Genomic DNA, 24,325 nt, shown 5'->3' on the forward strand with positions numbered 1-24,325 from the left:
CAAGTAGCCCAGTACCGCGATCCCTCGTTGGCGTAACAATGCTAGCACCGGGGCTAACATTTTTGTGAAGACCCGAGTAGCAGAGGCGAGACCAAAGGCTAATGCCACAAACTGATAATGCTCCTCTCCCACGCCAAAGCGGAGAAAGCGCTGGTGACCTGCACATATTGGAATGGGAACGTAAGCATCCTTGACGTTGATAGAAGCGAGGAAATCCCCCTGATGCAGGGATGCCACCCCCCTTTAAATGGACTCTATCCTCAACTTCTGCACCCGCACAAAGCAGTTCATCGCCTTGAGGTACAGGATTGGACGCACCTTGCCTTTCTTCCTGGGAACTGTAAACATGTTTAAGTAAAAACATGACAATCACCCCTTGAAGCAACAGGTCTTGTACAGCCCCAAACAGATCCTATAAACAGTCCGGGGACAGGTGCAAGTTGGAATGAAAGAACCTTGCCGGGGGACAAGAGTGAAACTTGATCTTGTAAGCTGGACTGAACGACTTTGTGTACCCACTTGTCTTGTACCAGGAAGTCCACGGGTCAGGAAACCAACAAAGACGCCCCCCCCCCCCGCCCCTGATATGGGTGAAGGCGCACCTTCATCCTGAAGGAGCTTTGTCTGCGGGTCTGTAGAAGCCACTCTTGGCTTGCCAGACCAGGTTCGATCAGATCTCTAGAAGAGACCCTGAAAGGCTAACAGCCCTTTGTCAGTCAACCCTGAGGGATGAAAAAAACTTACGCGCTGAGAAGGAAGGCCCATGTCTATGACGGCGTTTATTGTACTTAGTAGCCTATAATGCTCAGACTTCCCCGAGCAGCCACCAAGGTGGCAAAAAGGATTGGAGGGCTAAAGTAGGAATGGGGGGACTTTAAGGGTACCACTTGTAATCAATAATAGTCAATCAGTTAAAAACTATTCAGATTTTATTTGTATTTTAAATCAACAAAGAAATATTGTTGCAAGAAAAAAAAAGGAGAACAAAACATATACAGTTACTGGATAACAGCATTCAAAAGATCAATGATATATTAGTTAGATTATAAGTAACTCTAAATGACTGGACCGGATATTCTACCGGTTTTTGTCCACATAACAGCGCCCAACATGTTTCACTGATGCTTCCTCAGGGGCGTGTAGCTGCAGCGGAGATGGTCATAAAGGTACTACTTTAAAACACAAGAACATGTTACATATACAGTTTTGACACATAGATCATTATGCAAGCTGTTCATCAGAAAGCCCAGCACCACCTCACCAGCCAAGGTGACCACTGAAGGTCCCATCACCAGGAGACACCCATAATCTAGAGAGAAGGCCAAAAAACTCTCTGGGGGGGATGAGTGCGGAAGCCGATAAGTTCAGTACAGAGGAGAAAGAACAAAGGTTTAAGAGTGATAGCTCTAATAGAAAGTGTCATAATATACATGTCTGTATCGAACAGATCCATAAGGACTCTAGAGTCCAGTCTCTCTAATTTGTTTATAGAAGTTTGAAAAAGATATATTTCTTTTTAGGATATATATACCTTTTTAATTTAATATCATATAGTTCGATTCAATGCAGGTAACCAGAGGAATTAAAACACGGAAAAAGAGATGGGCCACGGGACGGGATGGATGATTGCTTGAACTAAACACATGAACAGTGTATCTGATCCAGAAGCTCGTAACCGGTGTTCAATCTGGAAACCGGTGGAACAGTCCACTTCTTAATAAGGGACTCCTCATAGGGGTAACGCCTAGTAAATCGCTAAGGGACCCCAAGGGGACGCTTTTGTCATCTCCACTCTTTAGCGACAATTCTGTAAAAATAGGCGGATAAAGGAAACACCTTCGCCGCTCTGGATGGCTTGTGAGTGCCAAAAGGGAACCTGTGCCTTCATCGCAGTTGCATCCTCCATCTTCAAGGTCTCACGCACAGATACAATCAGTGCTTCCACCAGCGCCTTTTCATGGGCGGTTCCAGATGTGGAGGAATCATCCTCACTATCTGAGGATTCCTGGCTCACGGTCGTAGACCCAGCAGGGTGACCCACGTCCGCAGGGGTCCAATCAGATTCAGGATTTGACGAAACAGATGAGGCAGAGGAAGGCGAGGAGTGCATTTTGCTACCCCGTCGCCCGAAAACCACCTCCACCCTGGTACACAAAGGACTCCAGGATTGCTGTCAGTGCATCGATGGATGGTTGGGACCCAGGGGGCCCTGCAGTCTCAGAGAGGGGGGTCAGGTTTGGATATGTGCTCCAAAGACTCCATGAGTCACCAGTGTAAACACTGTAAAAGGGACAACCCCCCACCGCATTGGCAGAACCACCCGGTCGCCAGGCAAAAGCAATAAGCGATCCTCAGCAGAGAGGGAGAGAACCCCACCAGACTCACCACCCAGCAGAAACAGCCACCAGGATAATCCGCACTCCACCTGCGGCGATCAGCAAGTGACAAGATCCAGGAGTCAGCACCACGGGATGAGGAGGGGCTCCCACCGCCAAAATCGCCGCTCACAGGGCTCCACTGTCATAGCCGCCGCTATTTTCTATGGCAAACCCACGCAAAATGGCCGCCGGACTACACAAACATGGCCACCGTGCATAGGAATACACAGGCTCCAGCAAAATAGCGGCACCACGAGGCTCACAGGGACCCAGACGGGATCCCTAGACCTCAAGGACAGACACAGGTAGGACGGGGAGCGCTGACAGGAGCACCTACCAGGTACAACCCCCCCCCCCCACACACACACAGCTAATCGTTCAGACGCTGGCAGCGCACCCCCAGGCCCCCCATCAACAGCACTGCGCCCTGCCCCCACCCCAGGAGGTGGACCAGACCACCCACACAGCCCCAACATAAGTGGAGGGGGGTAGGATGGGGGACAGATGAAAAAGGTGGGGGGCCTGACGGGAAGGAGGGGAACCCGGAGGTCTGACCGTCCAAAGGAGGGGCCCACATCCACCCCAAAACCCTCCAGCGGGAGGGGGGGGGGAGACAGCTACTTACCATATCAGGAACCAGGCGGGCACCACTCCAGACAGAACCCCTCCTCGTCGAAATGGGGGAGCTGTCAATTGGGAGGACTGCTGCGACTTAGGCCAAGACCCGGTCGATGTTTTGCTTGCAGGCCAGCCCCCATCCAGTGGGGCTATGTCCCGGGCCGACCTAGCATGGCGCTAAGGTCTGTGCGCGCTCACTGACCAGCCTGGGGTGACCACTAGATCTAGATTATCCAGCCCGTCGCCCAGTCCGGCAGTTGATTGTAGATCTCACAGGAAAAAAACAGGAGAAAAAATTTCTATCTAAAAAAATTTGCCAGGACCAGAGATCCCAGCAAGGAACTAGGTCCTTACTCCTGACTAGGTAAAAAAAAAGTACCTATAGCAGGGAGAGGGAGTATACCACCTGCCTAATGTCCTACTCCTGTGGGGCAGTATAACCCAATGGTTATGACGATCAGGAGCTGTGTCTGTCAATGAAAGAAAGAGAAAAGATATTTAATGTCTATGTGCACAGTGAGGATTATAGGGAGCACAAATACAAAAAATATACTCCAGAGCAATCTTCAAAACATTCTTTCTGGTATAGACAAGTTCGCCAATCATGAGATATGTGGCAAGAATTATGGCTCACTAAAATACTTGTCATAGCTTTCCACACTATAGGCTCTGGTCACACACCAGGATAGGACTTGTGCCAGAGGCGTAACTAGAGCCTTCAGGGCCCCGATGCAAGAAACCATGAAGAGCCCCCCCAGATCCCTGGCCGGGGCCCTTCCCTTCAAGCCCAGGGCTCTTCCCACTAATCCTGGGGCTCTTTACTCTCGTTGCATGGCCTTTTATTACGGTCCCGCAGCAGGATCCTTTCACAAGTTCTGCAGTGGGCTCCCTTCCTGCAATCTTGGGGCCTCCCCACAGTGGTGCAATGCCAGGACCCGGTCGCAAGTGTGACTTTTGCAATCCTGGAAGTTCACCCACTGGTTTGCTACTGGGCCCCCTGGAGCATGGGGCCCGGTAGCAATCGCAACCCCTGCAACCCCTGTAGTTACGCCCCTGACTTGTGCCCAATGTCTATGTCCAATATGTCAGTGGTTAATATATACACTTGTCTGATCACACAAGGTTACACACATGAAAAATGTTACCTGCTTTATACTGTCAGGGTTATTTATGTTTAATTAGCAAAGGATAAAAGAGTTAGAGTTATTGTAAAATAAATTTGGGATGTGTCTGTGCTATAATTATAAAAACAACCAGCTATTTATTTAATGTGCTCTGGTAATGATACCGTTTTAAAACAGATCTCGAACACTGAAAATAACTTAAAAGAAAAAAGTACTCAAACGCCACAGCAAATTCAGAAAGAGATGGCTGAATCTCTTAATAGTCTTGAGAAAGCGCCCAACGACATGCTTAATATGATGAGTTGTATGTAAGGAAATTTTAACAATGACACAAAAAGGCCTCTGAAAGAAAGCAGTAAAATCAGACCTGCGGGAAGAGCAGAATGAGCCATAGAATTGCTCTGAAGTTCATCTGTCCTTCTATCTTCAAGAGGCTTAGGTGATGCACTGGGAGCTGCTGCAAGAGGAAAAGCAGCGAGGTAGATCATTATACATCTCTTGATGTGCCGCATAAAGCATTCATTATCTTAGTGTCGGGGCTAAGGATGATGAGCTGAAGTATGGGTCATGGCCTATAAATAGTGCAGAGTAATAATCACTGCACTCTGAGCAGATCTTTGCAGATGCATATGTATTTGGAAACTGCCTGCAATGGCCACATTCATTCATAATAACAATCTTTCATGTTTGTATACTTTCAGCCTGAATAACAAGTAAAAATATTGCGACTAGACAACTGAATTTGCTGCAGCTGAAAGTAAACCGCTTATTAACTGAAATAACTAAAGATATAGGTTGAAAAATACATAAGCAGAGGTAATCTGTAGTTAAAAACGACATGCAACAATGATTAGCAGATCCAGAAAAAAAGGCAGATAACGTGATAAACGCAAATAGGTAAGTGCAGCCTGGGTCCCTCCCACTTTTCAAGCCACCCTATTTGTTACTACGGCCGGGTCACAGGAATGAGTTTGATTTTTAAAAGCAAAGCCAAGATTTGCATATAAATGTAGATGCTAAAATCTTTGAATGTACTGTTTTGTTCTGCTGCCTGCACACTTAGGGTACCTTCTGCAGCTTTACATTATTTGCCACGTCTAAGTAATCTGTACTTGTTGTACATGTAAGTTAAATTCTATAGAAAAAAAAAATGTGTGTGCACGTTTACAGTCTTTGTCAACCTTCTGCGGATACGTGTTGCCTAAAAGGTCTAGGAGAAAAAGGTTATTGCTACAGTGGACAGATTCCCCCAAGCTATGCCAGGTGCAAGGGATGTCTGAACACCACACGCACCTACACCCCTTGCCTCACAAGCAGAAAAGGTCTCTGCAGCATTCAGAGTTTCTGATAATAATGAGCTATGCAGCATTCAGAGTTTCTGATAATAATGAGCTATGCAGCATTCAGAGTTTCTGATAATAATGAGCTATGCAGCATTCAGAGTTTCTGATAATAATGAGCTATGCAGCATTCAGAGTTTCTGATAATAATGAGCTATGCAGCATTCAGAGTTTCTGATAATAATGAGCTTTGCAGCATTTAGAGTTTCTGATAATAATGAGCTTTGCACCATTCAGAGTTTCTGATAATAATGAGCTTTGCACCATTCAGAGTTTCTGATAATAATGAGCTATGCAGAGAACAGATACAGTAGTGAGCCATGACATAGAGCTACATTTCATCACTGAGGTGGTCAATCTGGAATGTATAAAGGGCTTACTTTTCCCTAGTCCCAGCAGCCAAACAAACCAATGGACAAACAAACTAGCATGCAAATAAACAAAGAGTAGACCTGAAGCAGAAGTAACTGCCACCATCGGACTGCTAGAAAATGCTTCATAGCTTGTCCCCATGTTTATAAGAGATTTGGAGGCTACAGTAAAGGATGAAAGAAGCAGCACAAAGCAGATCAGCATCATAAGCAGTGATGGATAGGTTAATCAAGTAATTTATATCTATGTACTGAATACACCCACAACCAATGAATCAATTTGATTGGCATAAAATGTTTAAACATTTGGATAGCCACTGGATAGTACTTACAAACTACTCTACATATGGTCACTGATTCGTTTCCAAATAGTGAAGAATGGTTTGGGCAGCTGTTGAAGGCTTTTTTTTTCCATTTACCCAACTATTGGAAATTCATAAACATTCATGAAATGAAGGACTGCAATTCACACATTCAACTGTTTAGGGCATACTCTATAAGTGAGAGGAAGAAGGTGCAGGAGGGGGATGGTTGATTACATTGGGGATGTTTGGATATTTATATTGCTCTATGGGCATGTGTTAAAACTTGTGTATAGACACTTAAAATTTAAAGACACTTATTTTATTGCTATTTTTGAATATATTATATTAACTTTTACATACCAATGTTTGGTAATTGGATTAGAGCTACTATGGGCTTTTTGGTGTTATATTTACCTTTTGATGAGATATGAGATAGTTTATGATAATAGTAAATTGCTTTTTATTTATGGCTCGTGTTTGCACAGTAAGAGCTTTGGTGTAATGATTTAGGCTGGCCATTGCAAATTTCTTTCCTGAAGCCACGGGAAAAAAAATTTGCATGATTCCCCCATCAGCACAGACATCACTGACAGGGGAATCCCTCCTGCCAGGCCATTATCTGCTCCCAGAAACCGTCCCCGCATAGGATAATCAGAAGCAAATTCGGCAGGCTGGTTGTACCCAAGTTTATCGATCGATCAACTTGGTACATTCAGCCTGCCCATTAATGGCTCGAATCTTGGTCGGTTTCTGCTGAACCGGCTGAGATTTGAACTGTATAAGATTGGCCTTAGATTTATTATTTTGGTTTATGGAAGTGTTGCCATATCTGTACAATATATTATCTGAGATTATTCTGCATATTTATCAGAAGGTTTTCTTATAAAGGTTTAAATATGTGTATCTATAGGATGTGCGGTTTCTGACTGAAAACCATTTTTTAACCATTTCTATTTTGTTATGAATGCATGTTTTCAGCACTTTATACACTTTGCATGGTTGCACAAAGCACTTTACATATAGTGTGGAATGTTTTATTTTTAATGCATATGACATAAGGTTGAGGTTATATACATGAGTACACCCCTCACATTTTTGTAAATATTTTATTATAGGTTTTCATGTGACAACACCGAAGAAATGACACTTTGCTACAATGTAAAGTAGTGAGTGTACAGCTTTTATAACAGTGTAAATTTGCTGTCCTCTCAAAAGAACTCAACACACAGCCAATAATGTCTAAACCGCTGGCTACAAAAGTGAGTACACCCCTAAGTGTAAATGTTCAAATTGGGCCCAATAAGCTATTTTCCCTCCCCGGTGTCATGTGACTCGTTAGTGTTAAAAGGTCTCAGGTGTGAATGGGGAGCAGGTGTATAAAATTTGGCATTATGGCTCTCACTCTCTCACACTGGTCACTGGAAGTTCAACATGGCACCTCATGGCAAAGAACTCTGAGGATCTGAAAAAAAGAATTGTTGCTCTACATAAAGATGGCCAAGGCTATAAGAAGATTGCCAAGACCCTGAAACTGAGCTGCAGCATGGTGGCCAAGACCATACCGCGGTTTACCAGGACAGGTTCCACTCAGAACAGGCCTTGCCATGGTCGACCAAAGAAGTGGAGTGCACATGCTCAGCGTCACATCCAGAGGTTGTCTTTGGGAAATAGACATATGAGTGCTACCAGCATTGCTGCAGAGGTTGAAGGGGTGATGGGTCAGCCTGTCAGTGCTCATACCATACGCTGCACACTGCATCAAATTGGTCTGCATGGCTGTCGTCCCAGAAGGAAGCCTCCTCTAAAGATGATGCACAAGAAAGCTCGCAAACAAATTTCTGAAGACAAGCAGACTAAGGACATGGATTACTGGAACCATGTCCCGTGGTCTGATGAGACCAAGATAAACTTATTTGGTTCAGATGGTGTCAAGCATGTGTCAAGCATGTGTGGCGGCAAACAGGCGAGGAGAAAAACAAGTGTGTCTGGCCTACAGTCAAGCATGGTTGTGGGAGTCATGGTCTGGGGCTGCATAAGTGCTGCCGGCACTGGGGAGCTACAGTTTATTGCGGGAACCATGAATGCCAACATGTACTATGACATACTGAAGCAAAACCTGATCCCCTTCCTTCGAAGACTGGGCTGCAGGACAGTATTCCAACATGATAATGACCCCAAACACGACTCCAAGACGACCACTGCCTTGCTAAAGAAGCTTAGGGTAAAGATGATGGACTGGCCAAGCATGTCTCCAGACCTAAACCCTATTGAGAATCTGTGGGGGCATCCTCAAATGGACGGTTGAGGAGCAAAGGTCTCTAACATCCACCAGCTCCATGATGTCATCATGGAAGAGTGGAAGAGGACTCTGGTGAACTCCATGCCCAAGAGGGTTAAGGCAGTGCTGTAAAATAACGACAGCCACACAAAATATTGACACTTTAGGCCCAATTTGGACTTTTTCACTTAGGGGTGTACTCACTTTTGTTGCAAGCGACAATAATGACTGTGTGTTGAGTTATTTTGAGGGGACAGCAAATTTACACTGTTATGCAAGCTGTACAATCACTACTTTCGATTGTAGCAAAGTGTAATTTCTTCAGTATTGTCACATGAAAAGATATAATAAAATATTTACACAAATGTAAGGGGTGTACTGACTTTTGTGAAATACTGTATATTTTTTTTTAAATAGTTGTCACGTTTGTTTTGGGGCACGTTATCTTATAAACGTACTTGGTTACATATAGTATTGGCACAGAATGTATTGTTATCAACTCAAAACATACGCTTACTAAAAATACATAAATTTCTCGATTAAAAAAAAAAAAAGAAGTTATGGGGCATGCTTACACCTTTGAAGTTCCACTATTCATTTTCTTATATACCTAACCAAAACCTATCATATGTGGTAAGAAGCAGCTCATTGTCCATCTGAATAAGCCCGTAGATCCAGAAATGTGAAGTCCCCTGTTAACTTGAGCAGCTCGCATTGGGCTGAATTATAGGCCAGTCCTTTAACCACTTAAGCCCCGGAGGATTTGGCTGCTAAAGGACCAGGGTTTTTTTTGCGATTTTTTACTGCGTGACTTTAACGGACAATTGCGCGGTCGTGCGACGCTGTACCTAAACTAATTTGACGTCCTTTTTTTCCCACAAACAGAGCTTTCTTTTGGTGGTATTTGATCACCTGTGCGATTTTTTGATCACAAAAACAAAAAAAGAGCGTAAATTTTTCAAAAATAACAATATTTTTCACATTTTTTTATATGAAATTCCCCAAAAAAAAAAAGTAAAAATCAAAATGTTTTAACATTTTTCGGCCAATTTGTTTTATGCTACCTATGTTTGGTAAAAAAAAAAAAATCGCAAAAAGCGTATTTTGATTGGTTTGCGCAAAAGTTATCGCGTTTACTAACAAAGGGAAAGATTTTTGTCATTTTTGGTGTTTTTTTTTTAACGCGTAATGGCGGCGATCTGCGATTTTTTTTCGGTACTGCGACATTGCGGCGGACAGATCGGACCCTTGACTGACATTTTTGACACTTTTGGGGGTACCAGTGACATTACTGCAGTAATCAGTGCTATACATATGCACTGTTACTGCAAAAATGACACTGGCAGGGAAGGGGTTAACTTTATTGGACAGGGAGGGGTTAAGTGTGTCCTAGGGGCGTGATTCTAACTGTGTAGGGACATTCCTATTGGTGTAAAAGCAAAGATCAACCGTTCTACATAGTAGAACGGACAGATCTTCACTTTTACACAGGGAGAACTGACAGGCAGCTTGTTTACACAAGCCGCTCTGTCTTTCTCCCTTCACAGGAGCGATTGCAGTGTGACTGGCGGACATCGAGTCCGCCGGTCACACGCACTGACTTGTCTGTGAACGAGCCGCGGCGGGCGCGCGCCCGCCCGCGATAGGCTCGCAAGTCAGTGACAGGCGAGTGACGTACCGATACGTCACTCTGCCTGGCCGGGGCTGACCGCCGCAGTATATAGTCGTGCGGCGGTCGGCAACCAGTTAAGCTTCAAATTATTTTCTCCAACACTCAAACAGAATCAATCAAATCAGTGGGTAAAAAGCCAAAGTGGAAGTCACGGCTAAACCTATCTAATCTTAAACCTGATGTCATCCCCATTCTAACCTTTAGAGGAAAGATGTATATACTTTTATACTACAGTATTCTAAAGTAGCCCCGGTCCGATCACATGATCTCCCCAGTGGCCGGCTTCAGGGGACAGGAGAAAGCAGCAACAATAGCTGAAATGCCTGGGCAGTGACGTCACCCATAGGCTTACTATGGTGTATGTGTTGTTGTCCCTCCTCTCCCCTGAAGCCAGCGATAGGAGCCGATCACATGACCGGACCAGAGCACACTGAGAATATGTATAGACCTCTTTTCTGTACAGACTAGTGAGCATAGGACTTAGAATGTGGAAGAGACCAGATTTAATATTAGGTTTACCTTGACTTCAACTTTAATACAGTAACTTCATGTCAATGGATCTATACAAAGGCCAGCTATGACTTCTGGTTGACATCTACTTAGCCTATTTAATTGAACAAAAAATGTTAGCAGAGTGTGATATTTGGGATAATGCACATTTACCATAGTCTGTGTTGGTGCCGGCATCATGAACTTCAGGAGGTCTTTTCGTTAGGGAAGCCAAATAATGTAACTCGGCCATAGTTGGGAGCAGAGGGCCTGGGATCTGATCTGTCAAATCCGCTTCAAATGAGCCTGAAACAATGATCTTCAGTTCAGAAATTGTATGCTACAAACCCACTATGGATATGGTACAGTCAGCTGGAATGGTCACAAAGTGATAAAACATCTTTCTTTTAGCCCCGTTCACACCGGTGCGACTTATGCCATTTGACAGTTCCAAATCGCATCAAGTTGCACCCCATTGCTGGCAATGGAACTGTTCATATCGCCACGACTTATGTCGCAGCAATTATGAAAAAGGTTCCTGCACTACTTATTACCGATTTCATTGCGATCTGCATAGACTTCTGGTAAATTAAGTCGCAATGAAAATGGCAGTGCAATACGCACTGAAGTGTGGCTTTGAAATTGCACATAAGTAGGGGGGGAGGGGGCAAAAGAAAAGAGCCACAAATGGGCAACAAAAGAGGATAGTCACAGCCTCAGTTTGTGTAACTTTTACTGGATAGGTTGGTCCACATGCAAACTGTAGAATTTGCATTTCAAATTTTTCAAAAACCATTTATTTCTGTCAAAGTGCAGACCATGGATAAAGATGCAACTGCCTTTGTGGCTCCCCCTTGGACGCAATAACAGGACCGATACAAAGGATGTGTTACTTGAAATATCTGTGGTTCGAACAGGTCACTTAAACTGCTACCATAAAGGCTTTCAATAATAAGGCATAAACCCCTCCATAATCAGATCATAAGCAGAAAAAAAAGAAAACAAACAACACACTTAAAAATGTGTCTTTTTAGAGTGACACTATAGGGGAAATAGAATCTGGTGCAGCTGTGCACAGTAATCAATCAGGTTCTAACTTCAGCTTGTTCAGTTAAGCTTTGACAATAAAACCTAATAGCAAATTGGTGACCATGCACAACTGCATCAAATTTTGTATGCACCCGTTTTAGTAAAACTCCCTCTATGGCTCTGGTACTGGATTGATAATTGTGGGGGTTGGAACATAGGTCAGTTACACAATTTAAAGCCTACACCAGCTGAGTACAGTGTTCAACGTAGGGGGGGATTGTTTTTTAACAACTTCCCCCAAATGGACATACCCGTACATCCTTGGGGTTCAGTGGTAATGATGCCTGCACATATATTTTGTTCAGCTGGCGATTCTCTTTTTGGCAGAAGTGATCTGAATGGCTAATTAGCTACTCGATCACTTATGCGGGTGGTAGAAGGGGGTCCCACCCCCCTCCCGCCGCCTCTCCGGTCCCATCGTGGAGGCCGGGAGCGATGCGGCCGGCAGCGATGGCTGCCTGGTACAGAGAGAGAGGAACTGATGTTGTTCCCCTCTCTCTGTAACCCTGGAAACCAGGAGCGATGAGTATTTGTCACTTCTAGTTCCGCCCCTTTGTTTACCTGGCCACCAGCGGGCAGAGAAGCAGCCGATCAGACCGATCTTGGTCTGATCGGCTGCATGGGGGGGGCCAGAGGAGAGATTTAGGGTCTAATAGACCCCAAATCTCTCCATAAAGAGGACCTGTCACAAGGGATGTTTTTCATCCCTTGTTATATCCCTTTTTATAGAAATAAAGGTATGATGTGCACGAGCACAGCCGCTCTAGGCGCTGTCTCTTTCCTAATTGGGCAGATTGATAGCAGCAGAAGCCATTGGCAACTTTCTGTGGGGGCACCCGATTAAGAGGATGAGCCTGCAGTGCCGGCAGGAGACCCAAGAAGAGGGCAGGTACGTATAGACATTTTTATTTTTTTTAAAAAAGCTATACAACCACTATAAACAATAGAGAGGTACTTAATTAACATAAGGGGAGAGCAAAGGGTTGTCCGTTTCAGTGTTTTGCTGCTTGTTCACTACTCTGAGGTTGGGGCAGTTCTTAAAAAAGTTGCTTTAACTGTTGTACAGGCAAGTAAGATAACAAACTGACTGACAGTAGTGACTAGAAATCTACCTGAGCCAAAATCAAAAATGTTCTCCTCTGGTAAACCTCTTCAGTTTCATATTTCAACAGTGAGTTGAGCTGTTTGTCTTTACTCTCACTTTGAATCTTTTACTATATACATATGGAATTTGCATGTGCCTGCATGGGTTTCCTCCGGATACTCCGGCTTCCTCCCACTCTCCAAAGACATGCTGGTAGGTCAATTGGCTCCTGTCTAAATTGTCCCTAGTATATGTATGTATGAATTAAAGTGAGTGAAGGACCTTACATTGGAAGCTCCTTGAGGGCAGGTAGTGATGTGAATGTACAATATATGTAAAGCGCTGCAAAAAATTGATGGCCCAATATAAATAACTGTAATAAATAAATTATATATATATATATATATATATATATACACACACACACACATACATATACACACACATATATATATACACACACACACACACACACACACACACACACACACACACATCATATACAGTCATTGCCATAAATACTTCGCTCAGAAAATTGTTGCAATTACAAATGTTTAGGCATTCTCATGTTTATTTCTGTGGTCTGTACTGGTATGACAAGAAAGTGGTGAAACAAAAAGCCAAACCTGACACATTCCATGCAAAACTCCAAAAATGGACTGGATAAAATGATTGTCGCCTTCCCAAAATTGTAAGAAATAATTGCATTCCAATTTGTGATGCTCCTGTAATATGTAATTAAACTCACCTGTTTCAATTAACAGGTGCTGACAATATAGAAATCACACCGGCAAAAGTTAAAATGGCGAAGAATTGATTTAACCTTTCTGTTGTGTCTTTGTGTGCCACATGGAGCATGGAGAAAAGAAAAAGCAGCAAATAATTGTCTAAAGATGTAAGAAAAAAAAATGTGGAGAAGCATGGACAATCTCAAGGGTACAAGTCCATTTCTCGAGATCTAAATGTTCCTGTGTCCACTGCATGCAAAAACATTGTCAAGAAGTTTACAGCCCACGGCACTGTAGCTAATCTCCCTGGACATGGAAGAAAGAGAAAATGTGATTAAAGATTGCCACGAAGGATTGCTGGAATGGTGGATAAAGAACCTCGCTTAAGTTCTAGAAAAATTCAAGCTGACCTTCAGGCACGGGGTCCAACTGGGTTAGCTCGCACTATACATCACCCAGGAGGACCCCACTGCTGACACAGAAATATAAAAAAGCCAGATTGAAGTTTGCTGAAACTTACCTGAGGAAGACAAAATCTTATTGTGAGAATGAACTGTGGGCAGACAAAACAAAATGACAGCTTTTTGGTAAAGCCCATCATTCTAGTGTTTTCAGAAAACAAAATGAGGCCTTTAAAGAAAAAAATGCAATCCCAACAGTCAAACATGATTTGTTTTGTAGTTGCTTTGTTGCTTCAGGCACTGGATGTCTTGACTGTGTGCATGGCATTATGAAATCTGAAGACTACCAAAGAATTCTGGGTGCAATGTAGGGCCCAGAAAGTTGGGTCTCCATCAGAGGTCATGGTTCTTACAGCAGGACAATGACCCAAAGCACACATCAAAAAGCACCCAGAAATGGTTTAAGACAAAGCGCTAAAGAGTACTGAACTGAACTTATTTTTTCCCAAGAGATGTGCTACCAAATATTAAATTAGAGTGCCAATAATTTTGTCCAATCCATTTTTGTAGTTTTGCGTGGAATGTGTCATATTTGTGTCAAAAAGAAATAAACATGAGAATGCCTAAACATTTGTAATTGCAACAATTTTCTTGGCGAAGTGGTGCATTAGCTGACAGAAATACAGGGGTGCTAATATTTTTGGCCCGGAAAGATAGATAGATAGATAGATAGATAGATAGATAGATAGATAGATAGATAGATAGATAGATAGATAGATAGATAGATAGATAGATAGATAGATAGATAGATAGATACTTTTACTTACCCAATGGAATTACAAATTCATTACTCTCCATTAAATTAGGTTCATCATGAAGCACTTTCTAGAGATAAAAACAGACGTCTGGTTAATGCACAGGTAATCTGTCTTTACAGCCATCCAGTAGCACTGTACAAAGTTAGTGATAAATGACCAGGAGAGAGAAATTAGGTTACCTCTTTTTCCACAAGCTCATCAAAGTTATTTGACGTGATGATTGAGTCTTTTGGACGAAATGTAACAGATGTTTTCTTCTCTTTCTTCTCATCTTTTTCTTTCAGAGTTCGTCTCTTTTGTCTACAATAGAAAAGTGTAGAAGATATACTAGTCGATGGTTAATTTGTTTCTTACATTGCCATATAATCTGCAAAAACGTTTGGCCTGTTCGATCAGATCCGGCCCTGCCATTGGGCTGCCTTCAGAGGGGAAGGGGAGGGGGAGCGCCTCCTGATTACAGACAGAGCAGGTTCCTCTGCTTACCCGGCGCGGCCGCTGTCATACAAAGTCACGCCTCCTACCTAGGATAGACAGCACAGTGGTAACGTCTATCATAGGAGTCGGTCGAGGCGGCGTGACTTCGTATGAGAGTGCCCGCGCCGGGTAAGCAGAGGAACCCACTCTGTGTGTAATCAGGAGGCGCTCTAATCCCCATGCGCTCTGCATTGACAGGGGGCACTAATCACTCTGTATTGATAGGGGGCACTAATCATTCTGCATTGATGGGGGGCACTAATCACTCTGCATTGATGGGGGGCACTAATCACTCTGCATTGATGGAGGGCGCTAATCACTCTGCATTGATGGAGGGCGCTAATCACTCTGCATTGATGGAGGGCGCTGATCACTCTGCATTGGTGGAGGGTGCTAATCACTCTGCATTGATGGGGGCACTAGTCCCTCTGCATTAAGGGGGGCACTAATCACTCTGCATTGATGGGGGCGCTAATCACTCTGCATTGATGGGGGCACTCATCACTCTGCATTGATGGGGGCACTAATCACTCTGCATTAAGGGGGGCAAACCTGGAAAACCAGTTGCCAGGAGCAACATCATCAATACCAGCTAACATCACACACCTCACCAAAGAGAAGCAGTTGCAGCCATCACATTAGCGGTGAGTTAATTAAATGTTTGACCAAATATAACAGGCACATTTTTAAGTTGATAATTTTGTACACCCCCCGGATGATTTTAAAAATACCCAAATGGCACTCGGCAGAAAAAAGGTTCCCCACCCCTGCTCTAAATATATAAATAAAAAGTGGAATTTTGACTTGCCTGTACAGTACAGGACTCAGCAAAGCATTTATGGACCCTGGATTATGGGTTCTTACCTTCAGGTGACACTGGCAAAGCCTTCAAGGACATGCCCCACCAGGTATCTCCCCTATACCCTACCTTACTCCGTGAGTCCTTGGTTTTGTATAAAGCAATGCAGAGTAACCAAGTAATAGAATGGACAATAGAAGAGGCTTCCAACCAATGTGAGTGTATGCGGCGGCCTCAGCCAGCGCTACTCCGGGGGTACGTCAGCAGGCGTAGATAGTGGAGCAGTGCTGACTGAGGCTGTCACATTCACTCACATGAATCAGTTTGGGCAAGCGATATTTCAAACCTCTTCTACTGACACTACTGAATAAGTGACACTTGACGCCAGCACCCCTACTCCTGAGCGCCAGCCGGGAAATATAACTCACTCCTGCTTGGGGCGGCACTACAAGATTCATGCAAGCAGTAGAAGGGAGGGTGGCCTGTGTCCTGTACCACTGTACTACAAGATATGGACTCTTACAGGTAAGTCAAATTCCTCTTATCTTAATCGTACAGCACAGGACACAGGCAAAATATTCATAGACCCTGGTACCTACCCAAGCTCTGAATGAGAAGAATGGGCAAAAACTAGGCAAACAAAACTCTGCCAACAAGCAACAATAACAAGGGTAAAAATACCGAACTTCAGGGTCCTGCCAACAAGAACCTTGTGACAGAAGGCTAGACATCCGACTGATAGAACTTTATAAAAGTATGAACAAATCAACTGATTGAACCCACCGGTCTGGTATGTTGGGTATCCAGAGAAAGGAAGACTGTAACAGACATCTCCCCCACTCTTAGGAGTGAGAGCACCTCTTCAATGGAAAGACGGCTTTGGGGAAGACTTGGTGGGCTCTGCGCTTTTAGGATGTTGAGTTTCACTAGGGGCGGTTTGGGATCTTCCACTGTAGTAGTAAAATCTTTCCTCCCGAGATGCATTTTGTAACCTAGTCAAATGCCTCCTCTTTCAAAGCATCCAATCAGAGGCTCCAAAATATCCCGCATCCGCCTTGCTACTCCCAACCAATGGCTGGTTACAGATAGAGTTCTTTAGCCAATCAAATAATCTGATGCCACCTCAGACTACGGTATGATGGGGAAATCATTAATAAATAAAATATGATAGCCCCCAAGGCCCAACCACATGATAATAATAATGCATCAATGCAGAGTGATTAGTGCCCCCCATCAATAATAATTACATGAAATTAATAATCGCATAGAATATAAAATTAACTAGCATGGAAACAACTAGATGGTGTAGGGCTGATGACATGATGGTAACCCTCAGGGCCTAAAACACAATACCATCATAAAAATGGTGGGGTCACTAAATAATAGCATAAATAAAAAAACATGAAAAGAACCGGATGGTGGTCTAATAATATAAGATCCTATAGGACAGTGGTTCTCAACTCCAGTCCTCAGGACCCACTAACAGGCCAGATTTTAAGTGTTACCTTGGGGAGATGCAGACTAAAGTACTGCAATCACTGAGCAGCAAATGATATCACCTGGGATGTATTTCAGTTATCTTGCAAACCTGGCCTGTTAGTGGGTCCTGAGGACCGGCGTTGAAAACCACTGCTATAGGACCTGGCTATAGATAGTAGAAGCAATCCGTGAATCGCTGGTAAAGTATAACCAAAAACTATATCAACATAAATATAATGAACTAACATGGATGTGTAAAAATATACTACTCCCATGATTAAACATGACGAACGTAAACGTAACCGAAAAAAAACGAAGGAAAGGGAACCAAAGGCAATCCCATAAAAAAGACATAAGTACAGTAACCCAAATTTGGCAATATCCAAAAACCAAGCCATATATATGTGTAGCACTGCCCCCTAGAGGACTACTGAGAATTACACTTTCTGGATTCCCCTGGGTTACCCATAGCAACTGACAGCAGATAAACAGCAATGAAAGTTCTTGGCTCAGTCAATAATCAATCCAGGGGATGTTGTTTTTGTGTTTTATGTTTTATTGAGAACTTGGATAGGAGAAGGGATGAGTGGGATACTCCAACTCTTACTATTCACAGTCTTGAGGACAGCTAACTGAAGAATGTGGCAAGGCCGCTGCTTCACTCTGCCACTGAAGTGAAGATGCTTTAAATATTCCTGCTTGGATATTCTCTTCAGGGTTCTAAACTTGACACCTCCTTTACCCTCTCACTGCCTGTGTGCTGACACCTCTCCACTGACTCTAGCCTCTGGAGTGGTCCCCTTCCTGGCAGACCCCTGAGCAAGTTACTCTGTACTCACGGACACTGTTTTTCCAGAGTCACCGTTGCCTCAAAACTCCATCAGTCAGTCTCCCCTGGACCTCTGGGTTCAGCCACACTTTCTAGTTCACCAGGCTGACCACCTTCCACAGATTCAGAAGAGGAGACAGCCATCACCCTCCTCCTGGGACTTGGCTTCCCGCCCAAAGACCCCCTGCCACATGTGCCCTTGGCCTTTATAGCATATCCCTGGATGCACCACTTGTCTGTGCCAACCCACTGAGACAGCTACAAAAACCTGAGTGTCACGGGCTGGGTTTCCTCCACTGTCCAACATGCCTCCCTATTGGACACAGTGAGGACACTCCCTCAGCCAAGCTGAATCACACATGGACACATGGAACAGGCCTAACTAACAGATCCTGCTCCCTGAGAAGGAGGGAGCACACAGATCCTCCTGCTGCTCTGCTGTTAAGCAAACAGCCAAAAACTATTCTGTCTATCTAGCACCTGACTAGGAGGGTGCTACATATGGAATAAATGTGATAATCAGCTGATCTATTGAATGGTATCTCCCAATATAACATGCAATACATCCATTGAGTTAGAAATCAGTGAGAAAACAGTTAAGATCAAATTCTACATTCAAACCTCTGGGGGGGAATGCATCCATAATAAAAAAAATCCATTTCGATTCCCACTGGCCGAGGGTCCTAATTTTATGGCTACCCCGCCAGTGTTTTTTGTAGGGCACTATACCCCAAAACTTAAGATGGGAAGAGTTTCTGTAATGATTAGAGCAAAATGCTTGGAAACAAAATGTTTATCAAATCCTTTCTGGATATTCTGGATATGTTCTTTTATCCTCTCTTTCAGTGGCCTTTTTTGTACGTCCTATGTATTGCAACCTGCAACCACATTCCAGCGCATAGACCACTCCTTCGGTGTTACATCCTATGAAGTCATCTTGTATGTCATGCCTGTACTCGTGGATATGAAGCTGGACTTTTTACTATTTTGTCTCGAATAGTTGGAGCTCTCTTATAAATAAGTGTAGGTCTTTGGGGTAGTACAGACTGTAAATGTTTTTCCGTTTGGAGTATATGCCACTGTCGCTGTATGATTTTTTTTCTATCTTTTTTCTATTGTACGTTATAATCTAATAGAATAGGTATGTTTTCCATAGACACGTTTTGTTCTTGACTTTTGTTGTTGGTAAGCATATCTCTATTCACTTGTGCTACTTCTACTATTCTATCTTGAATAAATTCTCTTATTATCGATAAATCTTTCTCCTACTTTTTTCGTTGAATTCTTATCAGTTGGCCTTTTGGTATATTGAACAATTTTGTGATGGCAACTCCCTATGGGCACGGTAACGATCTATAGTTTTGAAACGTGTTTTAGTAATCAACTTGTTGTCTTCTTGTATAATCTGTAAATCCAAAAATGAAATACTTTTTTTCACTAATGTCCCATGTAAGTTTGATATTACGATCATTCTGGTTCAATTGGTTACCTTTCCATAGTAGAATAATATCATCAATATATCTTTTGTAAAAAAATCTATTCTTCTGGTGTTTCTGTGTACACCGACTCCTCTTCCCATTGGGCCATAAACAGGCCTGCCACACTGGATGCAAATCTGGCTCCCATAGCTACCCCCGTTCTTTGTTGATAAAATTGATGATGATACCAAAAATAGCTTTCTTTAAACAAAAATCAAGTCATTTTATAAGATATTTTCTCTGTATACATGGTAAATTAGTGCGTCAGACCCCATTTTGTTGCCTCACATGCATAAAGATGATGAATTATTGTATACATTGAAGAGACATCTGCCATAACCATTAAAACCGGGTTCTTCTTGAGCTTGTATATCTTAACATTTGTAATGCATGCTTCGTATCTTTAAGCTATGCCTTGGTACTTTGTACTGCTGGCTGTAGGAATTGGTCAATGTATTTCCCAAAACTAGTCGTTATTTAGTCAATTCCATTTATCGTGGGTCTTGGTTGTGGATCTTCCTTGCTTTTGTGTAATTTCAGTGTTGAATATATGATTGGTATACGGCATGTTTCTGGTATTCAATATCTTGCTTCTTTTTTTATCCAAAATTTGTTTTTTTAAGGCCAAGGTGTACTACTTTTTATTTAAAAGTCAGGGTTGCTTCAAAAGTCCCTGATAGGTGTGTGTCTCCCAAAAGTTTTAACATATTTTCATGGTATTTATCCTTGGATTGTAACATAATTCCCCCTCTTTTATCTACTGGTCGAATGACCACATCATTCCTCTCAATTAGTTTCCTAATGCCTGTTTGTACGTGTCTTGGTTCTTCTTTTTTCCTCATTTTCAGATTATTGGCATCTTGTATAACTCATGTTTGTTTATGATCATTGATGGTCGGATTAAAAATGGACTTGCTGCGTAAATTACTAAGGATAAAACCTTTATTGTTTATTAATAATTGTGATTTCTGGTTGATAGGCATATGCAACATGTATTTCTTAATATTTAAACTTTCTAATGTATTTTTATATATTAATGTAGGTTTGGAATTTGTCAAGGTTATTTTTTGGAGCATACTTCAAACCTTTACCTAATACACTCATCTTTTCACGAGAGAGTGATTTATTACTCAAATTAAATATACCCTCTTCTATTATTCTGGTTTTCTCTTTCCAGCTCTGCACCCTCTTTTCTTTCCAAGCTTCTTCTTATGTTTCTTACTTCTTCCTCTTGCCTTGGTGGTCGATTCTCTGGACCTCTCTAAAAAAAAATCTATTAGAATCTTGGCCCTGATAGTTCTCATATGGTCTTTCTTGACTACTATTGTAATAATTATCTCTCAATGGAGTATAATCGTTGTAAGTCGGAATAGGGCTCCTTTCATATGTTCTATTTTGATCATGTGGTACATCTCTTCTTCCTCTTGGACCATGATAGGGATTCCTCTCATAGGTTCTCTGTCCTTCATGTGGTGGGTCTCTTCTATCTCTATCATGAGGCCTGTGTGTTTCTCGAGATGGATTCCTTCTATCCGTTTTTCCATTACACGGGCATTTCCAATTTCCATAATGGTTGGGTTTTCTATTATTTTACCAATACTGTATTTTTTCCAATGCGTTTTGGGGAGTGCGATCCCAATGTGGAGGTTGTCTCCAATTATTTGGAGTGGATCCATTATGATATCTATATCTTTCACCGTACTGTGGTCTTCTCCAATTATTAGGGGTAACCCTATTATAATGTCTGTATCCTTCATCTGGTCTCTGTTGTCTTGGGAGACTCCCATTGAGTTCTATATTCAGCAACTTCCCTTGATCTACTATACTGATGAGCTCTGACATCATACGGAAGTGCTTGTGTTCTGTTCTCCTGCTGTGTGCCAATACGCACTGTTTTTTCTGGTGTAGAATATGTGGAAATAGGATCATCTTCTCCTATATGGGGCTGCCATTTGAACACTTGATCTATTTTATAATCATTTGTATCTCGGAGATATTTTTTACTTTTTCTTTGTTGGACTTCTCTATCTATTTTAGTCAGGTCTTTATTTAGTTGTGCTGTGAGTGCTGTGGTTATGTCCCACCAAAGACTGACCTTTTTCTCCATATTGTGACCCAATTTCCTCATAAGACTTTCTACATCATCATTTTTCTTGGGATTCTCTACTCCAAACACTTCATCCAAATTGATCTTTCTTTGTTCAACAAAGAAAAAAATATCCAGGATTGCAGTGAGAGCAAGTAGGGAAGATAAATATTTTATTTATGCAATTGTTTAGCAAACCCACCATCTTTATAATGGTATTGAGTTTTAGGCCCTGAGGGTTAGTCATCAGCCCTACACCATCTAGTCATTTCCATGCTAGTTCACTTTATGTTCAATGCGATTATAAATTTTATGTGATTCTTTTTATGCGATCATGTGTTACATTCTGCATTATCATCATGGGGTTGGGTCCTGGGGCTATCATATTTTATTTATTAGTGATTTTCCCAATCAAACCCTAGTCTGAGGTGGCATCAGAATATTTATGGATTGTAATTTAATATTATCAATGTAATTATTAGTTTTTTACATCTTTCAGTACATTAGCTGATTAGTGAGTGTATATCACCTAGCGGGACTAAACAGCATAGTATTGAATAGGTTATATGTTGTATTTTATTTTATTTATTCTTATGTGAATCTCTCCCCCGAGCTCTGACGTATGAAGTCTATTAGCCTATATATAACTTCCATTATTTATACATCTACATCGTTGAGAAGTAATTTAGAACTATTACCTAGTGAGAGCCTATCTTAATGACTCTGCTCACTGTCATCAGGTATGCGCCTTGTTTAAGGTTAGCATAGTATGAACAAAGGATATTGTTTTAATTTGGTCTTCAACATCATGGCCACAGTGAGTAGAACCATAAGTATTAGCAGCAATACAACATACAAGCTATAGACTTAAAAAAAATGGCCGCCATATCAGAGACAATAAGCACCCAATTTAATCACAGCACACAGTATCCCCTGATGAAGTAATGTGGTGTGACGTAATGCGTAGGGCATCGGCTTACCAGAAGAGATGTGTGGGCGAGCTTGGCGCTCGTGGAAGTAGTGCACATTTGTTGCTTTTAAAAGTGAGTACCCTGCTGCTACTTTTTATTATTAAAATTGGTAAACGATAACGCGCTATGGAGCTTCATTTCATACACTATGGAACGGGCTAGAGACCAAAGGAAGAGGATCATAGAGGATACATATTTAACTCTAGAAGTGTTGGGAGTGAAGGAGCAGTACAGAAAAAGTATTTTAATGCTGTTACCTTACAGCAGTAAGGTGAGCGGCTTGTGAACACGGTGGTGTCACTGCAGTGAAGATTCACATATTTGTTCGGTAGTGACTTTATGATTGCACTGAAGATTTATGCATACATTTGTTTGGAATCAGCTTACAAGTTATTAGTGTTTATCACATGGCAAAGGACACATTTTGATTGAGCATTAATTTACTATAGATTATTATATACTTATATATGCATGTCCTACAGAGTTATTTTTTATATATGTTATTTTAGTCCATTTATGAATTGAGTCACATTTGTTATTTTTCCACCATTAGGATTTTCTCAGATATTTGATCCTATTTGATTTATTGATCTCCTATTATCCAGTTTTTCACATATATTGATATATTTATTTAATCTCAACAGCGCAACACCTCATACACATTTACTTTTATTTATTTTATTAGCCTAAGGTTTGCTATATTGGTATTTGTCGCCTGTTGTGTATCCACTATTTTTCATCATAGTGATAGCGCGAGAGCGTTACGATTTTATCTTCAACTTATTATTATTATGATTATACAGGATTTATTTAGTGCCAACACGGGCGCAGGGCTTTACTATATAAAGGGAGACAATACAGCAACAATTTAATACACGAGGGTTAGGAGGGCCCTGCTCCTGCAAGCTTACAATCTAATAGGGAGGGGCTTGTGTAACAAAAGGTCGTAACTGGGAGGGATAAACTGATGAGGGATGTAGAAAATGTGGTTGTCAGCTGAAGGCAGTATAGGCCTCCCTAAAGAGATGAGTTTTCAGGGATCGCCTAAAAGTGGACACAGTAGGAGATACAGTGGGTACGGAAAGTATTCAGACCCCCCTAAATTTTTCACTCTTTGTTATATTGCAGCCATTTGCTAAAATCATTTAAGTTCATTCTTCTTCCTCATGAATGTACACATAGCACCCCATACTGACAGAAAAACACAGAATTGTTGACATTGTTGCAGATTTATTAAAAAAGAAAAACTGAAATATCAGATGGTCCTAAGTATTCAGACCCTTTGCTGTGACACTCATATATTTAACTCAGGTGCTTTCCATTTCTTCCGATCATCCTTGAGATGGTTCTACACCTTCATTTGAGTCCAGCTGTGTTTGATTATACTGATTGGACTTGATTAGGAAAGCCACACACCTGTCTATATAAGACCTTCCAGATCACAATGCATGTCAGAGCAAATGAGAATCATGAGGTCAAAGGAACTGCCTGAAGAGCTCAGAGACAGAATTGTG

At 42.1% G+C, this 24,325-nt stretch overlaps 1 protein-coding gene across 1 annotated transcript in view; it reads right to left on the reverse strand.

Annotated features, from left to right (window-relative positions):
* CPLANE1 (ciliogenesis and planar polarity effector complex subunit 1) overlaps window positions 1–24,325 on the reverse strand; it is a 383,258-nt gene that overhangs the window by 144,062 nt on the left and 214,871 nt on the right. Inside the window, exons 35-39 of the mRNA XM_082255738.1 lie at window positions 14,875–14,995; window positions 14,705–14,762; window positions 10,750–10,881; window positions 5,913–5,993; window positions 4,488–4,574 (exon numbers count right to left, since the gene is read on the reverse strand). Coding sequence (XP_082111864.1) covers window positions 4,488–4,574; window positions 5,913–5,993; window positions 10,750–10,881; window positions 14,705–14,762; window positions 14,875–14,995 — 479 coding nt within the window. The remainder of the gene's footprint in view (window positions 1–4,487; window positions 4,575–5,912; window positions 5,994–10,749; window positions 10,882–14,704; window positions 14,763–14,874; window positions 14,996–24,325) is intronic.

Source organism: Pelophylax lessonae (genome assembly GCF_965119305.1).
Source record: "Pelophylax lessonae genome assembly, chromosome: 1".
NCBI classification, from domain to species: Eukaryota; Metazoa; Chordata; class Amphibia; order Anura; family Ranidae; genus Pelophylax; species Pelophylax lessonae.